Raw genomic sequence first — 16,946 nt, 5'->3', positions numbered from 1 at the left:
CTTTAAGGCTGTTGCTGCAGCTGTCCAGCAGTTGACACAACAGTATAGCAGTAGCTGCTGCAGTTGATAGCTTTACAACAGTAGCTGTCCTAACACAGCTGAATGATGTCAGCTGTGTGAGGTCTTCAGCTGAAGAAAATATTTTGCATTAATTAAATTCATGGGTTTGGCTAAAAATGGTAAGATAACTTTTATATGATCTTCCTATTTTTGGTACTGTAACTAAAGGCTAAGGATCTTAGCTTAAAATGACAGGATTTCTTTTATAGGTTATTTGCTTCTTTGGGTATGGCAGCAAGCTTCTGGGAATGGGAATTAAAGGGTTAATGATGTCACTTTGAACATGTGTCAATGGCCTAAGTTGTTGCTGGAGCTATTGCAGTTAGGAGCTGTTGCTGTTTCTACTGGAGCTATTGCAGCTTCTACTGGAGCTACTATAGCTTCTGCTGGAGTAGCTGCTGGTACTTTTTGGTTAAGTATTTCCTTTTGAAAAATTATATGTTTAGTTTTATTACAATATAATTTTAGTAAGTAATAGACTCATTGATTGATATTTGATGAAGTTTTAGAGATGTAATTATGGTCTCTTTGTATTGTGACCAAATCTTCGAAAGCAGGGAGGACATTTAATGTTGGATGAGATATTAAATAGATTTCTTATATTTAGAGATAGCCAATAAGGTTTAGGTATATGTTTGGGATTGATGAAAATAATAATATAATTTATATCAAATAATATAATTAGCTTATATGATGAGTATTAAGTTTTAGGGAGCAATGTGGAGTTTTATCATTTTAAGTTTTATGTGATATAAGAGGCTTACCAAATGTTGCCTATTACACGCTGACTTGTCAGAGTTCAGGGAATTGGGAAAGATATGCTAAGCAACATGTTTTCTTTATCAACTTTGAACCGCTGGAGTTTTATTGAACATACTTCTTGGCTCTCCAAACCATGACTCCCAAAATTCCTCCGATGAGACTCATGAGCTTGGATCATGAGCCGAAAATGAGATGTCGTGCCATGAGCTTGAACTATGGCTTTGATGAGATAAAATATCGCCATGAGTTTTGGACATGAGCTTTGGCGTCATTTTGTGAACATGGGCTCTTTTAGGCTTTAAAAGAGGTTTTTCTAAAATTCATAATTTGTTGATGTGGTGCAAAAATTTCATGTGGTGTGAAAAAATTGTCCTCACCAAAGCCTTAAATCATAGTTGTGCTACTAATATCTTACTAAACCATTAAATCTTTGAAGGGTTACATTTTGTGGCATTCTAACTAATGTGATAGTTTTGTAGTTTTAGTCAAGTCAACTTTCCAAGAAGGATTATCATAAGAATCCTGTGGTAGTTATATAGTTGTTACAAATCGTAAGGAATGTTGGCAAGGGGCTAGAAATGTTAGGTGGTAGTTATTAGTTGTTACAAATCGTAAGGAATGTTGGCCCCTGGCTAGAAATGTTAGGTGCCTTTGTTTCAAGCAATGTGGGATTATACGAAGGATTAAATATGCTCTTCTAAGGCCCTAGAATTATATATATGGATTTTTGATATTTTGATAATTGTGAGCATGAGAATTCAAACCTTAGGTGTTTTCATTATAAAAATCAAGAGGTGTCAATAGAGCTATAATGTTTTTATTGTAAAATTTTATATGTATTACTTTTGGGATCTATTGCCTTTATCGAATTTTATATTTTGTTACTTTTGGTTTTTATAACTATTATGGGATAAAAATGTGATAAATTGATTTTTTTTTAATTAGTATAAAAGTGTTGTATGTTAAACAAAAATGGAGAAAATTTGACATTTGGATTCTTATATGGAACCATGGAAGTTCAATTAAGTAATCAAAATTAATAGGAGATGTGAAATTAGTTTTTTTTCCCTGCGAAGTGAAAGTTGATGGTATTTAACTTTTTATGTTTGCAAAGGAAAAGTTTAAACAATATTTACATTTTTATTGAACACTTTTCCTTTCCTTTCTTTTTTCTTTTTCATTATTATAATTTCTTCAATCCCATTAAGCTACTTGTCAATAATATATCTAAAGAGTAATAATTAAAAAAGTATTTGCGTATTGTGTAGGTTAATTATAGGCTAGTGCATTGTAGAATTTTGTAGGAAGGATCATGGATGATGGTTTGTTCTTAGCCTTCCCACCAATTTCTAATCCCAAATAGATATAATAAACCATTGAAGAAAAAACATCATCGAAAAAAATAAAGTAAATAAAGAATAATTGATTGAATTAAGCTAAAGGGTAGCAACGAGATTCGAAGGAGTGATGAAACAATTGTAGAACTGAAAGAAGTGATGTAAGAGCACTGCCATCAGGTGTGCCAAATGCCAAATATTTGGCATTTGACACACTAAATACCAAAAACCAATCCTCATCAAGTATTTCAAATCTCAAAAATTTTGGCACACTGCTACAATACTGTCTCAAATATGAGACGGTACGAACATCAATGCCAAAATTTTTTTGCTTATTTTATTTACTTTTCTCTCTCCTCCCAACACATATCTCTCTCTCCGTCTGCAACACATCTCTCTCTCTCTCCGTCTGGTTCCCTCATCGCCCTCTCTATTCCTCTTTTACGCCAACCTCGTCACGTCGATCTCACCCTGCCACTGACCACCACGCCACGCCACCAAGCTTCGTACCGTCCACCACGTCATCGAAACCTCCCACCATTGGATCTCTCTCAATCGGCCTACAGTGGTGGGTTTTACTTTTGGGTCTGTTTGATTTGGGACGGGTTTTGAGATTTGTGACTGTGGTGACTTGTGGGTTAGTTGTGGAAGTGGCACTGTGGTTGTGGCAGCAATTTAGTAGTTGTGGTGGTTATTTTTTGGGTTGTTGTGGATTTATTTATTTATTTTTTATAAGGTGGTATTGGTGGATGTAGGTCTGTGCCAGTGGAGGCTGTCGGTGTTATTGCAGCAGTGGTTGTTGGTGGCTGTTGTTGCGGCAGTGGTGGTTGTGGGTTTGTTTGATTTGGGATGGGTTTTGAGGTTTGTGAATGTGGTGGGTTGTTGTGGATTTTTTTTCTAGTTGTGTGTGTGTGCGTGTTTTTTTTTTTTTTTTTTAAGGTGGCGTTGGTGGATGTGGGTTTGTGCCGGTGGTGGCTGTCAGTGTTATTGCAACAATGGTTGTTGGTGGCCATTGTTGCGGCAATGGTGGTTGTGCCGTTGTTGATGATGATGGGGAGGAGTAAATATTTTATTTTAATGTGTAGTAAATATTATTTTAATGTATAGAATTGAAGAGCAAAACATGTGATGAATGAGATATTGTAAAATGATGTGGTAAAATAATAAAGTAGGTTTTTGATGTGTCAAAATGACATTTTTTATAGGAGAGCTGATAGGAATGCTCTAACGATTGAGTAATACTAATAATTAACCCTTTTTTTTTAGAAGTACTAATAACTAACCTGAAGGAAGAGATATAAAGAATCTTATATGTACAAAAAAAAAAAATTGGCGCGTGGCATTATTTGCACATATAATATTTCATTGTATTATACTTTGAGAAAGTAACTATGGGGTCAAAAACACTTGGAACAGGAATGGTCGTCCTAGGGCTCTAATCATCACAATTAACTTGTAACACAATAGGGTAATCCACAACGGAAAGACTAAACAAGAATAATCAAGAATCAGAATGAACAATATTAGATTTAAGAATATGACTACACTTCTGCCAAGGTTATAAGCAAGCTTATATAAGCGAAAACAGTCGTTTTTTTTTTTTTGAATCCGGACCAACCATATTATTAATCATTGATAGAAATAGAGTCCAAATACAGTGCCTTAACAACAGGAGGTGGAGACTCCTCCATCCAACAGATATCTTCAGCTATCAATCTAGCATACCTAGCTAAGGAATGGGCTACAGTATTAGCACTGCGCTTGACACATCGAAAAGACTGACAACTACATCCTACCGCTAGCACCCAGATGTCCTCATAAATATTACCTAGTATAGACTTGCTGGCACGCAGGGAAGCCAAAGACCTTATTACCGGGGCATTATCAACCTCTACTGCCAAGTCCCTAAAGCCCGCATCAACTGCAAACTCCAGAGCTCTCCGACACGCGAGCACTTCCGCCTTTTCACTGTCAACAACAACCAGTCCTTTAGCAGACAAAGCTGCCTTAACCTCCCCCATGTTGTTGCGAATAACCACCCCAAACCCTGTGGAACTCGTATTGGTAAAGACCACAGCATCAAAGTTCAGTTTGTAAGACAATCCCGATGGAGGTCTCTATGACTGCATTGAACCTATCGCCTTCGTGATGCCCGACTGCGCCTGTGCCACCTAAAACTCCTCCAGATAGTCTCTTGCCCTTTGGTTCAGTCTGCCTTGGTTTTGGATGACACCCCCATGCATTAAAGAGTTCCATTGGTTCCAAATTAACCAACTTTGGACCCAAAACAATTCTAGCTCTTCATTGGACAATCTGCAATGCATATCTTCGACCAAATGCAACATGTCAACATGACCAATCGTGCTCTTTTGAAAGCAGTTTATGCAACCAACCCATATGTCCTGGGCCAACCCGCATTCCCACAATGCGTGATACCCTGTTTCTGTGGCCAAAAAATACTATGATGCACGGACACGGACACGGACACGACACGGACACGGATATGGCGATACGGCAATTTTTGAAAAATAAGGACACGACACGGCGTGGACACGGCAATTAAATAATTAATTAAATTTTATATTTGGCATATTTTTAAATATTTTTAGACATAAAATACGTTTATATCTAGAATTTAAATTATGTACTAATTACAGATAAGTAAACTAACACCCAAAATAGTACAATAATACACATAAAATGTTTAGAGTACAAACCAAAAGTTTAAATAGACTACGTTTAATATCAAACTAAAAACATAAAATGAAATAAGCAAGACACACAAAAATAAAAATCACTAAATTCATAATAAACATTATAATTTATAAGACAAAGTTGAGTAGAGAAGGAAAAAAAAAATACATATACATATATATATATATATATATATATATATATATATATAACAGTGTGTGGGATTTTAAAAAAAAAAAAAAAAGTTTTGATGTTATAACTAAAAACATAGCACGCCAGTACACCAAGTGAAGGGTCAGTAGATGAAAGAAAAACAAAATCGCGAAACAGAGAGAAGAAGAAGAGAAGATCAGATCTGTCCACGCCGAGAGAGAGAGAGATCGGAAGGAACAAAGGGAGCTCGCCGACTCGCCGATCGGTCTGATGTAGTTCTGGCGAGGGACAGAGGGCAGCGGGCAGAGGGAACTTGGACACCGGTGGGTTTCTGGGCTGTGGGTTTCTGTTTTTTTTTTTTTTTCTCCCACTGCTGGCGTGTCTACCGCGTCGGGGCCGTGTCGGAGAAGCGAAAAAAAAAAAAAAAAAAAAAAAAAAACCGACACCGCTCGGACACCGGAGTCCGGCGAGTCATACCGGTACCGGTGTCCGACACGTGTCGGACACCGGTACGTTGGCAAAAATGCCGTGTCGGTGCAACCTAGAAAAATAGACCCCGCACCTGTCATCCTCAATAATCCTTCTTTGAGCTAAGTTCTCTCGTGTAGGGAGAAAATCAAGGCAAGCTCTCCAACCGAACACTTTTATTTTGTTTTGGATCTTGAGCTTCCACAACGTCTCCCAAACCGAGCCTCCAATCACCCCCCCTGAACTCTCTCCCTTGTCATCTTCTTGCTTAGACAGTAACCTCGCAGTGTGATATCCAGATTTCACCAAATATTCACCATTCTTTGTATGAAGCCAGAAAATTACATCAAGGACTTGTCTACAGCTTAAAGGGATGTGAAGGATTGCCTCTGCATCTGACCTCTGAAATTTAGACACTACCACCTCACGGTCCCAAGAGTTTGTCCTCCAGTCAATAAGGTTTGACACCTGCCACTCCCAATCCTCTTCCACTGGTGGATACAGTACGTGGTTTGTGACTTGATTTGGTATCCATTTATCAAACGTGACCCTTATTGCAGATCCGTCACCTACCCTCCAGCAACACCCCTGTTTCAAAATGGATTGTGCTGCCATTAAGCTCTTCCACACATAGGAGCTATTTGGGACATCCGAAGCATCCAAAAAATTGAACTGTGGGAAATACCGTGCCTTAAAACACATGTAGAGCAGTGAGTCCTTTTCTTGAATCAATCTCCACCCTTGTTTGGCCAGCATAGTTAAATTGAAATCCTTCAAGTCACGGAAGTCCATTCCACCTTCTTTTTTAGGATATTTAAGCACCCCTTCCAATTTTTCCAATGAATCTTTCTTTCGTCTCCTATTTGACCCCACCAAAATCTGGCACACAAGGCATTGAGTTCATGGTAAAGCTTAGCGGGAAGAAGAAATACACCCTCATATATGTGGGGATGGATTGGGCAACCACTTTAATTAGGACTTCTTTGCCCTCTCTAGATAGCATTTTCCCTTCTAAGCTTGTAACTTTTTCCAAACTCTATCCTTCAAAAAAGAAAAAGCTTGGTATTTTGATCGACCTAAGAGCGTGGGCAATCCTAAATAAGTCTCAAATCTTTCCACCTCCTTTACTCCCAACATATTTTTTATGATATCTCTTTGGCCACCAGACGTGTTACTGCTGAAAAACATGGATGATTTTTCAAAGTTGATACATTGGCCGAATGAGTCTGCATATAACTAAAGAATATCTGTAATACACTGCACTTCCTCCTGAGATGCCTGGCAAAATAGCAATGAGTCATTTGTAAATAATAAATCGGATATACTGTAACGACCCAAGAAAAAGCGCTAGCCACATCTGCACTATACCTCAAAAGGACTAGTCACAAGTGAGGCTCCTTACAGTTGTTAATAACACCTAGTTCAACCCAGTAAATATCCGATGTGGGACTCATCACACACCCACACATATCACATAATCAATCAAATTAGGACATCACAATCTCCCCCACTTAAATCCATAACGTCCTCGTTAGGGCCACTTTGTAGGGAAGTGTTTCCGAACCCACACGGGGTTACCGGGCCGGCTCTAATACCATATGTAACGACCTAAGAAAAAGCGCTAGCCACATTTGCACTATACCTCAAAAGGACTAGTCACAATTGAGACTCCTTGAAATTGTTGATAAAGCCCAGATCTACCCAGTAAATATCCGATGTGGGACTCATCACACACCCACACACATCACACATTCAATCAAATTGGGGCATCACAATCTCCCCCACTTAAATCCCTAACGTCTTCGTTAGGGTCCACTTTGTGAGGTAGTGTCTCCGAGCCCACACGGAGTTATCGGGCTGGCTCTGATTCCATATGTAACGACCCAAGAAAAAGCGCTAGCCATATCTGTGCTATATCTCAAAAGGACTAGTCACAATTGAGGCTCCTTGAAATTGTTAATAAAGCCCAGATCTACCCAGTAAATACTCGATGTGGGACTCGTCACACACCCACACACATCATACAATCAATCAACTTGGGGCATCACAATCTCCCCCACTTAAATCCCTAATGTCCTCGTTATGACCCACTTTATGGGGTAGTGTCTCTGAGCCCACATGGGTTACCGGGCCGGCTCTAATACCATATTTAACGACCCAAGGAAAAAAACTAACCACATTTACGCTATACTTCAAAAGGACTAGTCACAATTGAGGCTCCCTGAAATTGTTAATAAAGCTCAGATCTACCCAGTAAATACCCGATGTGGGACTCATCATACACCCACACACATCACACAATCAATCAAATTGGAGTATCACAACTATGGTGTTGTAAATAATAATAAAAGCCAATGGGGCCGAATATGGTCTTATTTGTGTGTGTGCAAATTAATTACCAGGGAAGGCTAAAAAGCGCTAGCCACATCTGCGCTATACCTCAAAAGGACTAGTCAAAATTGAGGCTCCTTGTAGTTATTAATAAAGCCCAGATCTACCTAGTAAATACCCGATGTAGGACTCATCACGCACCCACACACATCACACAATCAATCAAATTGGGGCATCATAATCTCCCACACTTAAATCCCTAACGTCCTCGTTAGGGCCCACTTTGTGGGGTAGTGTCTCTGAGCCCACACGGGATTACCGGGCCGGCTCTGATACCATAAGTAACAACCCAAGGAAAAGCGCTAGCCACATCTGCGCTATACCTTAAAAGGACTAGTCACAATTAGGGTTCCTTGTAGTTGTTAATAAAGCTCAGATCTACCCAGTAAATACCCGATGTGGGACTCATCACACACCCACACACATCACAATCAATCAAATTGGGGTATCACATATACAGGGTGCATTTCTACAAATCGAAACCCCATTAAGCCTTCCTTCATCTTCTAATTTTGCCAACAAAGTTATAAACCCCTTTGCACATAACAAGTATAAGTAAGGAGACAATGGGTCTCCCTAGCGAAGTCCTCTGGAAGGAATAATGCTCCCATATGCTTTGACATTAATACAAACTGAAAATGAGGGAGTAGAGACACAACACATCACCCCCTCAATCCATGTCTTAGGAAAGCCCAACCTGATCATTATTCCTTTCAAGAACTCCCATTCAACTCGATCATAAGCCTTACTTGCATCCAATTTCAGAGCTAGTGACCTCTTCTTCCCTGATTTCCTGTAGTGCATGCCATGCAAGGTTTCATACGCAACTAATACATTGTCAGTTATAAGTCTGCCAGGAACAAAAGCACTCTGATTAGGGGCAATCAGTTGGGGAAGTATCTATTTCAGTCTGTTAGCCAATACTTTTGAAATAATTTTATAAATGACATTACAAAGGCTAATAGGTCTAAAAAATAAAAAATAAAAAATTTAAGAGACTTCACCTTTGGGATAAGAACTATATGAGTATAATTAATTTCTGAAATCATGTTACCCAAATTTAGAAAATCAAGAATAGCTGCAATCACATCATCCCCCACAATATGCCAATATTTTTTATAAAAAAGAGCATTCATACCATCGGGTCCAGGAGCCTTTGTTGGTCCCATTTGGAACAACGCTGCTTTAATCTCCTCTGCACTATAGTCACTGGACAAAATATCCTGCATTGCTGGGGTCACATTATGTTGCATTGCACCAAGACATTCCTCCATTCTTTGACACGTCCAAGAATGAAAAATACTCTGAAAGTACTCAATTGCCACATTCGCCATCTCTTCTGGTTCTTCCACCTAACTATTATGTTTATCTTTGGCCCCATGAATAAAATTTCTCCTTTGCCTCTGAGAGGCTTTAGAGTGAAAAAATTTAGTGTTCCTGTCACCATGCTTCAGCCATGAGACTCTAGACCGTTGGGCCCAATAAATTTCCTGTTTAAGCAACAAATCATCCAGTAGCTTGCTTGCAGCCAAGAACTTAGATTTTGTTGCCATTGTCTATTTAGCCATGCTTAGCTCCTCCACCCTCCTTTGTACTCTCTTAATTTCTTCCACATTCGGATGTGTATTAGAAGCACCTTATGCCTGTAAGCTCTTTGTGTTTTTGCCACGGCGCCTTAGATCCGATTTGGCATGTAGTAGTAGGGGCCTATGGTCCGATGCGTGGGAAAAGAGATGAATCACTGAGCTTGCAATAAATTTTTCCCTCCACCCTGTGTTGGCAATAGCCCTATCCAACCTTTCTTGTGTGTTTTCCAGTCCTGGCCTCTTATTGTTCCACGTGAAAAGATATCCAACAAAGCCCAAATCAGCCAACCTACACTCATCTAGTACATTACGAAAATCATCCATCTGTTTGTGCTGAGGAGGGTACTTACTTTGTTTCTCTGAAGAATGCAGAATTGCATTAAAGTCACCCACACAACACCATGGACCATCAACAAAAGAATGTATATGCTTCAGAAGAGCCCATGATTTTGGTTTTTGACATGCTTCGGGCCACCCATAGAAACACGTCAGCATCCATGCAAAGCCATCATCTTCCTCCACCCTTGCTAAAATATGGTTGTCCGTAAAGTTTATAACCTCCATCTTAACCTCAGCTTTCCAAATAAAAGCTAAACCTCCTCCCTCATGTGGCTTTTTGACGATAAACTTGTTTGGGAAAGGAAGTTCTCTATAGTGTTTATTAAAACTCTCTCTATCTAAGCGTGTCTCCATTAAGAAACATGATGTGGGAGTTTGATCTCTCACCAACTTGTGAAGGCTACGAACTGTCCAAGAGTTCCCAAGCTCTTGGCAGTTCCAACTTAAAAGCCTCATTTTGCTCGGCAAGGATGCTCCTGCACCCCCGCCGTTTCATCCATTTGAAACCTTCAGATTGTCTACCACGTTTCCCCATCTTACTATCAGCCTCTGTATCAACTTCTATTTCTGCTTCTTGGATACCTCTCTTTCCCAACGTACATGGACTAGCTTTTGTTTTTCCTGACCCCGACCCACACTCCATTCTTATAAGCTTGGTCTAGGTGGGCTTTTGTTTTGTACCTTGAAGCCCAATCTGCCCCTTCCTCTCCACGTACCCTTTAGCTAGTTCTGGCCCCATGACTTCCCACGTGTTGCGGGTTGGAATTATGAGACATGCTTTCTATATTTGAATTCGGCACCTCAGAATTACTAGCCAATAAATATGGCCTTAACGTTTCTGTAGATATCCCATCCGTTGCAAGAACATTATCTGTGCAACCAGGGGAAATCCCTGATTTCACGCCTTTTCCATTTACATGCAAGTCACCCTCTGTAGAGTTTGTCCTGGTGTTCACAAGATCCGCCGTTGGCATCATGTGGTTGTTACCGTTCTCGGTTTGCACCTCAGTCGTGTTCTCTTTTGAATTTTCTGGTCCTCATTCAGTGTGGAGGAAGAAGTTATTTATACCCTCTAATAATCCTCCCTCTTAATGGATTACTAGGCTAGATGTCAGTAGATCATTGTCCCATCGAGTGTCTTGTCTCTCTATTTTATAATGAAAATGGACTTTTGACCATTGGGGTGTCAAACACTGTTCAGACCTGTCATTCAGCATTAAATGTGATATGCATTAGGTAAGAACACCTAATTAATACGAAGGTAACTATTGCTTGGATTGCATGCCACTTTTCCTAGCTTCTTGGTTTGTCTTTTGGGTGATTCCTTCTTCCTCAGCTATTTTTTTGGTCTAGAATCCTCGGGTTAGACTGTTCAGCGACATAGTAAGCCTCGTTTTCTCTTCTTGAGAATAAAGGATTCAGCCTCATTAGGTCTTTTCCCTCATTTCTATTATGGATATCTTCCATGGGACGTAAGTCGGGCCTGGTATCTCAGGCCGTCATTTTGGTCCAACATCTTTGGCTTATTTAACTTCTCGGAGGTCATCCCCCAACGGTAACATAGGAAACCTTAGCCATAGATTGTCATTACTAAGTAGCAACTACTAAGGCTATATTTGTTTTGGCTGTAAAGGAAATCAGGAAAATATTTTACACCCTTGAGTGTGTTTGGGTACACATGAAAATACGGTCAAACTGAAAATAAATTTTTGTTAACTGTAAAATAGAGTCCCTAACTTTGTAAAACCAACTACATAGTTATTTTACCTTCAATGAATTTTCAGCCTCACTCAAAACTCAACAACCCGAAGAGAGAGAGAGAGAGAGCACCAAAGGAATCGGACCGCCATGCAAGCTTTGGTCGCTATGCAAGCTTCATCCACCATCTGTCGTCCGTGCAAGCTCCGTCCACTGTCCCTCTTCTCTTCCTCCCTCGTTCTCTCTCTCTTTCCCTCTAACCAACCAAGGCCGAATCTTCAACTACATGTCAACGATCTACAACCCACCACCCACCTCCACTATCGCTATCGCCTCTAGATTGAACCACCGATCTCATTGCCTAAAGCCCCAAGCTCAATACCATTTCTCACAATCTTGCGACCACTGTTACTCATCTCTTTCTCTCAAGCCATCTCTCTCCACCTCTCTCACGTTTGGTGTTTTGTTTGAGGAATTGCCAATTTTTTTTGTTCTAATTTTTTTTGTTTCTTTGTGTTTATATATTGAGATTTTCTAGAATAATATTTGTTTGGATCTTGGGAAAATGTGAGAAACCTAATAATTAAAAATGTGTTTTCTAGATCATTTTTAAGAATACAACCAAATACCAGAAAATATTTTTCAAAGCATTTTTGGAATACAACCAAACACTAGAAAATATTTTCATTTCTCAAAAATATTTTTATCTGAAAATATTTTACACTTGAAAAATAATTTACGTGTTACCAAACACAACCTAAGTTGAAAAAAAAAAACTAGGTAGAAAACAGTTAGAAGTTATAACTATTTTGACCTTGGGATAAAGCAGTAAAAAACTTTGCGAAAAAGTATTTAAAATATTCAAAATCGAACGTGGGATTACAATGCTAGAGAAACGATACTACCAAGAATTGGGACCTTAAATGTCCTACACTATTCGAATTCATGCCGCTTAAGACAAAAACAAATTGACAAAAAATAAGAAAGTCCTAGCTTTGACTCTATCCTATCTTATATATTTCCTATGTTTTTTGTTTTTTGTTTTTTGTTTTTTGAAAGCGTGGTACTCCGTCAACAACCTAATATGCCTTACATTAGCAACTTACGAAATATGGTCCACGTCTCTGTCATAAATTATTTTATTGGTGGCTGACAAGACTTCGATGTAGTCATATACGCCAGATGGCAAATTGACAGAGAGTAGCTTCAAAGCAAAAGAGAGCCAACTGGCTCTAACCCAACTACCTAAACTGCCAACTCATCAAACCAATTACCATTGCCAGCGTAGTGGTATCGTGTGTCGGAGAAAAAGGACAATGTTTACCATTATTTAGGGGTTTTTTTTTAGGGTAGTTCAAGTGATGTTGTTTTGGTGTTTTTGATATATGAATAAGTGAAAAAGTATGTAATGTTGTTTAAAATGTATGAAAATGTGTTATAACTAACTTGTCAAACACCCCTATACATTTTTTGTCACAACTCGTTATACTGTTGTAAACTTCATAAATTTACTATTTTTTTCATTACTCTTAGTTTATCACACGTTAATTGTGATAAAAATTATGAACTTTGTTATAATCTTAACATTTTTAAATAATGTTAAAATCATAAAAAAAATTATAATTTTTACGCAGTAAATCGTGAATGATATAAGTATGAACATACCGCATTTTCTCTACCACACACAACAAAGATTATGTAATTTTCAGTGTTTAGCATTATTGCATGATGTACTGTCCATGTTGTATTGCTGTGAGTCCACGCGTATCCGCGTAAACTCAGCATCACGTTTTATTTCATGCTCCCACTTTCGTTCCCAATTCCTACATCAAAAGCGGGGTCTACGTGTTTCTCAAAAAAAAAAAAAAAAAACTTAGAGAAAACGTGTTGTGAATTGTGATAGCGTTAACCCAGGTCTATATTTTTGTATCACCCGTGCCCCACGGCCCCACTTGATATTTTCACCAAATGACTATAATACCCTCCCTCTTTGAAATTTCTGTCTTGTCTTTATTTTCCTTAGGTCTATTTCAATATGTGCATTAATGTTACTTGGATTATGACCATATATATTATATGTATCATGTATGTGATAGGCTGATAGCAGTCTTTACTATTTTTTGAGGGCATGATATATATGGATCTGCGTGTTACTGTAATGTTGTTACACTGACTTTGTTCTCTAACCAAAGAATTAAGGACTAGATTAAGAAATTGCTCGTGAAACTTGACTGTGCAATGTAGTCTTTTTCTATGGAAATGTTAAAACATTTTGGACTGTTGGGAATTGCAAGCTGTGATTGTCATGTGACTTGGTGCATTATTATTTCTTGTTTGGAAGTTAAACCTTTTCTTTTACATTTTTTTTAAGTTGCTAAAACCAGTTGATAGAGGTGTCTTCTCTTCACATTAAATAGGAGAAAAGCCAACTATGGTGAGTTTCTAAAGCCCTAATAAAAACTTTTAAGAGAGGAAAGAAACACATTAAATAGGAGATTAGAGAAAACCCTTAGAAACTTGGATTTTGGATTTAATTGAGGGAGTTTGGATTTTAAATATATATATATTAATAGGTGTGTGGGTCCTTTTTTGGACATTACCCAAGCTCAAGTAGAAATAAGGATCCTAGGCTCTTTATTTGTTGTTTGGTGGACTGGGCTTGGTTCACCGCAGCTAAATGGGGCTGATTACAAATCAAGTTGTGTGCAAGTCACATGAAACTCTTCAAGGCAAAAATGCAATTCCTCCTAAGCAATAAAATACCATTATAAGTGTTTTAGCGTCATAAAATGGTCATTTACTCTTACAAAACAAGTAAAATAATTGTTCATAATGAGAAAGAGATTGAAATAGAATATTTAAGACTTATATTTTATTGTGTAAACGTTTAAAAGAGTTTTTTCACTTGGTACCTTGGATGTACTGTCGTGGTACCTCGGACGTACTAGGCTTGTAATCCCAAGATGCTGATTCTCTAAACTGTACGATCTTTCTCCATGCTTATTATGCAATGGAGTTTTGTCTTTTCCCTTTACCTCTATAAGTCCTGCATAAAAACACACTATACAATACACATATTTTCAAATAATTGTGAGTTTCTTAGATTATGATATACATTTTAATACATATACATATATGTAAATGAATTTCATGAGAATGAGTCAGCTACGACAGTACCTTGGATGTACTGTCGTGGTACCCCGGACGTACTAGGCTTGTAATCCCAGGATGCTGATTTTCTAAACTGTACGATTTTTCTCCATGCTTATTATACAATGGAGTTTTGTCATTTCCCTTTACCTCTATAGGTCCTACATAAAAACACACTATACAATACACATATTTTCAAATAATTGTGAGTTTCTTAGATTATGATATACATTTTAATACATATACATATATGTAAATGAATTTCATGAGAATGAGTTAGCTACGAGGATCCTAGCCCCAATTCTCACAGACTTAGTACTTTTGCACAAGACTTGTGGGATTTGGAACTCAAGTCCAAGTGGCTTTGCTTGGGAACTGCCTTCCAAGATAGTTAGATGAAGAGAATTTTGTGGGAGAGAGTGATATCTGATATGTGCATGTTTTGGCATATGTTTATCTAGAGGCTAAGTGGTATTTTGAATGATCTCAAGAATATGGGACAAATTCCTCCACATTGGCTCTCTTATTTTCTTTCTTTCTTTCTCTTCCTTGCTAGGCTATTAAAGCTCTAATTTGAACCTTTGAACTCTCCATTTTTTCCTCCATCTGAATCCCTCTTCCTCCCCCCCCCCCCCTTTCTGCTATGCCTTGGTGTTCCTTTTATAGTGAACATGGTCTAGTACCCCAGGCGAGGATGTCCATGGTCTGCTGGGTAAAACCATGTCCACTGGAACCTAAAAAAGTGTATTAGACAGAGGTTTAGCTTAATTAGGTAATTATAACTCAAAAGAGGTATTTGACTTTAGTTATAATCGATTCCTTCTTGGAAAGTCAAAGAAGTAGGTGGGCTGCTTAATGTACTAAATGACAACTTTAGTTAAAAATGACAATTGAGAGGAAATTGTGGGAAGGTGTCATGCATATGGGGGAATTGAGTTTTCCATTGATTCATGCATTCAAAGAAAATATATGAACCAAGGAAAACCTTTGAGATCCTCCTTTCACTAGAAATCACTCTCCTACCAACCAAACCATTTCTCCCTTATTATTCACTGGAGATCCCACGAGCTTGGACCATGGGTTACAAAGATAATACCTGTTTTTGCTGGATTTTTAATGGTTTTTTGCTGGAAATCTGAACATACATCTTGGTTTTCCCATATGTCAGCCAAGGTCCTCTTCTCAAGGCTTCAAAAGGACACATCAATGTCATAGGGCCTTGATGCTCTTCTCGCTGCATATCCTCTGACTGAGATCCTTGCTACATGTCCTTTGGTCTAACTGAGATCTTCTTCTTTTTTCTTTATTATTATTATTTCTTTCTTTTTTTCCTTCTTTTTTGGACTTTGGGCCATCATGATCCTTTTTAACTTCATGAATTGGGCATTCTTTTGTTTAGACCCATGGTCTTTCCTTACTTTTCATGGAATGGATTTTCTTGTGAAATTTTAGTCCTCAACATTAGGTAAAACTTAGAGAAAATCCAATTAAATTCCATAATTGAAGTCCAATTTTGCACCATGTATCCTAAATTATTTATTTTTAAAGAGTTTAATTTTTTAATATTAGAGTCAAATGTGAGACCATATCATAAATATCTATCAAAGTGAGTTATTGAGTACAAAAACCAAAGAGTTTAGAATTAATGAACATAAAAAGTTAAAAATAAAAAATGAACAATTTACATTTTCTACTTAATAATATTCTTACAAGATTTTTAAAGAGTTAAAAAAAAACATATAAGAATGACTATCGATAATATTTAAATTATATAAGTAAGAATTATACTATGTATATTAATGTATATCTTTTGCATATACTTGAGGTTACAAGCTAGTTTTATATAAAGATAAAAGCAAGGCTTGGATTTCACTTTATGATTGAACCTAAAACTTTTTATTTATTGGTTGGGTTATTGTCTTGGGTAGAATGAAAAATGTTACACAACTAAGATATTGAATAAATGAATTATCATGATTTGGGGCTAATTCATGTGTATTTTTATTTTTAATTTATATGTTTAAAGTTTAACAATTATAATGAATTGTTGTCGAGAGTTTTGTAGTTTAATTGACAATTCTCAAATAAAATGTTTGGAGATTTAAGACTTAGGAATTCGAGGGTTAAAAAAATAGTGTCGTATTCTTTATGATGTAAAAAAAGAGGCCGAATTCTTATTTTATCCAACACTTTTTCTAACCAAGATAAATATTAATTAATAAATCACATTTTTAGCACAATTCGACCATTACATATAGACTTTATCATATAGATTTTGAAGGAGGAGAAGCGTGCCCTTGGAGATCGA

General features: G+C 37.6%; 2 protein-coding genes across 2 annotated transcripts; both read right to left on the bottom strand.

Annotated features, from left to right (window-relative positions):
* Window positions 1-8,441: 8,441 nt before the first annotated feature.
* LOC142612100 (uncharacterized) lies at window positions 8,442-9,199 on the bottom strand. Its single transcript, XM_075784224.1, has 2 exons — window positions 8,865-9,199; window positions 8,442-8,715 (listed from the first exon to the last, which is right to left on the bottom strand). Exons 1-2 carry the CDS (start codon window positions 9,197-9,199, stop codon window positions 8,442-8,444), a joined length of 609 nt encoding a protein of 202 aa, XP_075640339.1.
* A 303-nt stretch (window positions 9,200-9,502) lies between these two features.
* Window positions 9,503-10,433, bottom strand: LOC142612099 (uncharacterized). The gene is made up of 2 exons (XM_075784223.1): window positions 10,298-10,433; window positions 9,503-10,197 (listed from the first exon to the last, which is right to left on the bottom strand). The coding sequence occupies exons 1-2, from the start codon at window positions 10,431-10,433 to the stop codon at window positions 9,503-9,505; spliced, it is 831 nt and encodes a 276-aa protein (XP_075640338.1).
* Between the last annotated feature and the right edge of the window lie 6,513 nt (window positions 10,434-16,946).

Source organism: Castanea sativa, chromosome 10 (assembly GCF_040712315.1).
Source record: "Castanea sativa cultivar Marrone di Chiusa Pesio chromosome 10, ASM4071231v1".
Lineage (NCBI taxonomy): Eukaryota > Viridiplantae > Streptophyta > Magnoliopsida > Fagales > Fagaceae > Castanea > Castanea sativa.
This window is presented reverse-complemented; position numbering and strand designations above follow the sequence as displayed.